Source organism: Cariama cristata, unplaced genomic scaffold (genome assembly GCF_000690535.1).
Source record: "Cariama cristata isolate BGI_N322 unplaced genomic scaffold, ASM69053v1 scaffold3069, whole genome shotgun sequence".
NCBI classification, from domain to species: domain Eukaryota; kingdom Metazoa; phylum Chordata; class Aves; order Cariamiformes; family Cariamidae; genus Cariama; species Cariama cristata.
Window position 1 is genome coordinate 27,573 of NW_009637231.1, and position 5,815 is coordinate 33,387.

Genomic DNA, 5,815 nt, shown 5'->3' on the forward strand with positions numbered 1-5,815 from the left:
CCCTTCCCCTTGGAGAGGAGACATCCTCTAATTCCCCACAGAACGCATGACAGCTTCTTCAAGGCCTCGAAAGACTCGTCTGAAGAAAAGCTATTTTGTGTTATTTGTGTAACTTTCTTTTGTCCCACTGAGCCCTGCCTGGTTATAAAGACAGCACCTGGATTTACAGGTAAGGAATAGTAATAAAAACTACCCCAGTAATTCTTCTGAAACGTGCCCAGAATATTGTTCCTGTAGCACAGGTCACACGCATATTCAAAGTACATCACCCTGCAGTAGATGCCCGGAATATTGTTCCTGTAGCACAGGTCACATGCATATTCAAAGTACATCACCCTGCAGTAGGAAGTGGTTTGGTTTTATAAAGTCTCAGGTGTCCCTAATCCATGACCTGCCCATTGAGCCTATCAGGAAATCTTCATCTGTTCAGGACTTGCTCTAAACAAAGAGAGCTCAAGCTAATGCCAGGGGTGCAGTATTTCTGGGTCTCCTACCAGTTTGTTACCACAGTTGAGTACCTGCTCTTTGCAATCTCTTACCCTGCATGGTCCCCACGCTGTAGCTGACCCCTCTTTCACGGAGGGGTTGGTTACCCAAGTGACTTTAAAATATCTCAGAGGTGCTGAGATAGATGGCTCCCATTTGCCCTGCCAGGGGCTCCCAGCAGGACCTGAAGCAGTGCTTCAGCAAGCGATGTCCAGGCAAGGACAGAGGAGTGGGAAGACACGGGTGATGCTCAGGAAATGTCTGATGCCCCTCATCTCCCAGAAGCTGCTGTTCTTCATGCTGACTAACAAGGCAGGCAGAGGCCCAGGGAGCAGCTGGTGCTCACCCAGTGCTGCTTTCACTGTCTAGGAAACTCTCAGATGAGGTCAGGCTGATACACAAAAGCTGCTTGTGCTACCACTCACCTCGTAGCCCTCGGACACCGTGCTGAGGGCTGCCAAGTGCTTGAGCCCTAATTCTTCGCTGGGGCAGAGATCTGCCATGCGTGGCTGCCTCTCCTGACGTTTGTTGGTTATCTACAGGGCACAGTTCAAGTCTTTGCTCTGCAGCTCTATCAGGCTCTTGATCTATGGGAAAGCAAGATTTTGCTCTCCACGCAATTCTTTTCCCAAAAGGAGCACTTCAGCTGCAGGTGTCGATAGTGCAAAACAAAGCCGAGTGATTGATGCCCTGCTGCTTGTGTAAGAGGCCTGAACAAGGCACGGAGAAGCTGGAGTCTCTTGCAGAGCACAGAAAAAGCATTACCACAAAACTGCCGGTTAGTTAGGGCAGCTACCTGAGGCAGGGGAGATGTAGCTTCAAATTCTCCAAGCTGTGCTTCCCACAGCCAAGACAAGTGACCTAAATCTGTGAATTTCTGGCTGGATGGGCTCTCCCGGTAGCTCCTGCGGGCACTGTCCCACTCTGCGTGAGGAATTACCGAGGACAGCAAGGATTCAACCCCTCAGCTCCCACACTTCTGGCCCATCAGACCACTCCAAAATAACAGCTCTCCTTTCCTCTCAGACGGGAGCACTTCGTCAACGCCGCAATAAAGGCCTGAATGAGAAAGAAAGCGAGGCCAATACTGGGCACCTCGCCACATGTCTGAATCCCCCTATAAATCTGCCTCTTGGTTTGAATCTATTATTAATGTTTTAGGCTTTCAGTACATCAACAGTTTTACAAATTCTACTGTGTTCCTTAGAGTCATTTAATCTACAACCCACAATTTTCTACTCTTTATTAAAATATTATTTCAAGGCTGCAAATTTCAGACTCTTATTATGAATTAGTGTCTGCATTTTTTTTTAAAAAAAAAAATCTTTAAACCACAACTTCAGAAAGGAATTCAATAAGAAGGTTAGCCACTGAACATACCTCACCATGGAATGATGATGAGGTATATATTAGGTGTTCTTCAACACCTAATGTAGCTTGTCCTGCTTTTCCCTCTGTACATATTCAAGTTTTTGCAAATTCCCGTAAGGCAAGAAGTATGTTAGATGATGAGCGCACCGTAGTAGTATTGTTTAGGCAGTTAGACATACTAAAGATACAGGATTGAGCTGTTAATCAATACGCTGTTGAAAACTGACACAAAAATAATGGAAAAAAGTAACAGTCTACTGCTTGCATTTAATATGAGAGTCAGTTAATCCATATTTTCACTGAATACTTTGCTGTATTCTTTTTCAATTCGTTGTCGTTTAGTTTATATGATTTACCTTCATAGTCAAACTGTTTGGTGGCTCTTCGCTGATTGTCTTGAATGAACATTTTAACAAAAGAATGATCAGTATGAGTTAAACTAAGAACAGAATAATGCCTAGAGGAATTTCCACCTGTGCTAAAAATAAGCATTACATTCTCAGCTGTCTTTCAAACTCTCCTCAAATAAGGATTTCATGAGCTGTAGCCAATGCATGCTTCAATTTTTTTACCACCACCTACACTTTTTGTACTGCAGCAATACCCAGACCCTTGCCAGAGCCGACAGCCTCCCTAACAGTGACAGGCTTGTACACATGTGAGGAAAAGGCACAGTCTTAGCCCCAAATAACTTCAATTCTTGGAGGTATTTATTGGTTTTAGTACAACTCAAACTTGACAGAGAAGTAACACAAAAAGGGTGCATGTCACAATCACTTCTTACCAAAAAAGAGGAGGAGATCATGTTATAACCCATGAAGGACAGCCATCTCTTGCTGTGACTACTTTCTCTGTGTGGTACAAGACTGCTCTGAAATTTTTGTGGAAAATTTTAAAAATAGGTTATGAGATCAACCTGACTGATGCACACTCAACTGAAATGTGGGTACACAGTTCTTCACCCTTCTGGGAAAAAAAAGTGTTTTTTGAAAACTACATTGAAGAACTGAGACAGTTTCAATATAACTGGTTTGAGTGCTGGTCTTCAGCATTAAAAGTACACTTTGTTTATTTCAAAGTATGAAGTTTGCCTGAATATAAAAATGCACACTTAAGAGAACCTGACAAGTATTTTTCCAGCAAATTTCTGTACTTGGTATAACTTCCTTGAATTTGCTCTTAAAATCCCTCATCTCACTATGGCATGCCATGAGTCTTTTCCAAAGATCTCAGTCTGCCACAATGTCCACAGCGCAATTAATCACAATTCAATCCCTTCAGCATGTGACAATGGTGGGTTTTTTCTCCTGTTCTACCCATTCTTTTGCATACATAGATGTGTCAATCATGCACTTCAGGAAGCCTCTGACTCAGAGCTAAGCCTGCTCCTCACATCAGAAGATCTTGAATCTGTCCCTTGCTCTGCCAACAAATTCTTAGTCAGCATGGCTCAGCCACTTGGAGAACCACCTCCTCTGTGGACAGCCATGATACTCAAATGGGTAATTAGGGCATCCACATTCTCTTACATTCTTCCAGCGCGAGTGTTGTTACTGGTTATGAAACTGTAGCACTGCATAGGATACAAATAATAAAATCACTGGAGCATGATATCCACTCAGGATGTATAGTTAATGACTAATGAAATCACACGTCACACTGTTCTTCAGACCATAGTAGAGTGTGGCACAGTACAGTCTGATTAACCATAAGCACCCTTTCCATGTTCACGAACGTGGGAACAAAACATTTCACTTTCATACAGTCTGAATCCCTGAGTTTATTTTAACCTGGAGTTTCCACAGTATGGAAGAAAGACAGCAGCTTCAATCCCATTAATATTGAGAGCGTGCATGAACCTTCACCTCATCCCAGTATAACCTCGATGATCTGCGCAGATTATCCCTCTACTCCTTGAGCCTAGGCACCACCTTGTTGGGTATGAGGGAGAGCTGACCTCCCCACTCCTTTTTTTAATGCAAGCAGGTAATTTGAGGTCTCTGTTAGCAATAGTTTAAAATGACCCAGGAACAGGAGTGGTAAGGGCTGAGGGCTTGGTTGCCAAGCAGCCCATGCAAGTGCTAAGCAGTCAATGAAACTTGCAGGACTGGAGGAAGACAGTGACCATCTCTGACACAGACCACTTGAGAGCACCTGAGCAATGTGCCTATCCTGACTCTCATTAGTAACATCTTTAAACTGCATGTATGACACATTCTAAATACATCTCATAAACTTTCTTGAACTGCATTCAGTGTAAGGATAAAAACATTTTGGAGAAAAAGTAAATTAAATCTACATTTGACCACCTACCTATGCAAGTCCTGCCGTCAGGCCCTAGCTGCAGTCCTGGAGAAGGACAGCGGCACCGTACCTCCCCTTTCAGTACATCACAGCCGTACTGACAGTTTGCCATCGAGCAAGAAAGGGCATCTAGGGAAAAAGAATTGAACATATTTAGATAAGGACTCCAATCAGTACCAGAAAATTACTAAAAACTTTGGAGAATTAAGATGTCGTATAATTATGACAGAAGTGGAGAAATGCTTGTTGAATTTGACAGGTGTCTGTTCAGCGTTCAGGCTTTAAAGAGTAAATGCATGTGCAGTAAATTTTTTCTTTCCACAAACTGCATCTCTCAAAAAAAACCAAACAACAACCAAAAACAAAACCAAAGAAACCACAACTGTAGCAAGTTGTGTCATGGAATGCATGAGCCCAGTATGTACTATAAACTCTCCTGGACAGTACTGCCATTTTAAAATAGGAGCATCTTTAATTAAAGGTAATTTCTCTCCCCTTCTCTTTGTCCAGAAATTCAAAATATCCACTTTTATGGGAGCAAGTAGGAACCTGATCTCTAGAGAGATGACTATAATTTTATACCAGTCAAACAACCAACATCTGCAGCTTTAATGATTTTACATTCACAAGGACATAATACAGCAGAACTGCAGGTGTCTTGCTGCAATGAAAACCGCAAGCACTTGTCCTTGAAGGCCAATTAACAGTAATTTACAGCATTGAAGAATGCTTCTGGGGAAACCTGTAATAAAACTAATAAAATCAAAATATTTGCTCTTGTTTTGTTCAGCCTAATTTCATCAGAAAAAAGCAGCTCATCTTCTGCAACTGCCTAATTTCCAGCAAGATTAATCTTTTACTTTGGAACCCATCTTTATTTCATAAAAGTTTCCCAGGGACACCCAAGTAGGGATCTTGAGGAGCTTGAAAAAAAGCAAGCAACAAGCCTTGCCGTACTCGAGCACGTTCCATCTGGCATAAGCATGTAGCCATTCAGACAGTAGCACTTGTAGCTGCCGTAGGTATTCATACACCGGTGTTTGCATGGCCGTGGTTTTAGTCCACACTCATTGAGATCTGAAATGAAGGGTACAAGGTAAGGGGGTGGGAAAAGAAAACATAAAAAGTATGTGTGAAAAAACTACTAGTTCAAGTTCCTGGAGAAAGAAGGAAAAATATGGCTATTAGTTTTTTATAAGCAGTCCAGCTGATATGATAGCAAGTGTCCAGAACATCCCGCGTGAAGCACTGTTCACCCCTCCTGCCAAGTGGCGTATTTTCTTCTATTTCACAGATATCCTTTCAGAAACGACAGTATTAGTATTCGATTAAGTGCCAACAGAAGTTTCCTTAGGGAACGCAGAAGCTCAGGCTGCCCGTGTCTTGCCACTATTCACGTTGATGTCAAGTCCAGGACCAGGCAGAACTCTGGAGGAGGAGGAGGGAGAAAGCAAATGCCACAGCTGCAATCACTATCAGTGATTCTGATAGCAATTCAGTGATTCTCTATCATGCTTCAAAATCAGCCGCAGAGGAAGGCAGGAAAGCTGATGCTAACCTACTTTAAACAATCTCAGAGAGAAAATGTATTCCTTACTATCTAGAAAATACTGGGGGAAAAAAAAAAGTATCTGAGTTCAGTGATATTTGTCAA

General features: G+C 42.5%; 1 protein-coding gene across 1 annotated transcript in view; it reads right to left on the reverse strand.

The window, feature by feature from the left end:
• Nucleotides 1-5,238, reverse strand: part of NPNT (nephronectin) — a gene marked incomplete at its 5' end in the record, with an annotated part of 25,113 nt that extends 19,875 nt beyond the window's left edge. Inside the window, 2 exons of the mRNA XM_009708205.1 lie at nucleotides 4,171-4,290; nucleotides 5,119-5,238. Of these exons, the coding sequence (XP_009706507.1) occupies nucleotides 4,171-4,290; nucleotides 5,119-5,238 (240 nt within the window). The remainder of the gene's footprint in view (nucleotides 1-4,170; nucleotides 4,291-5,118) is intronic.
• Nucleotides 5,239-5,815: the final 577 nt, after the last annotated feature.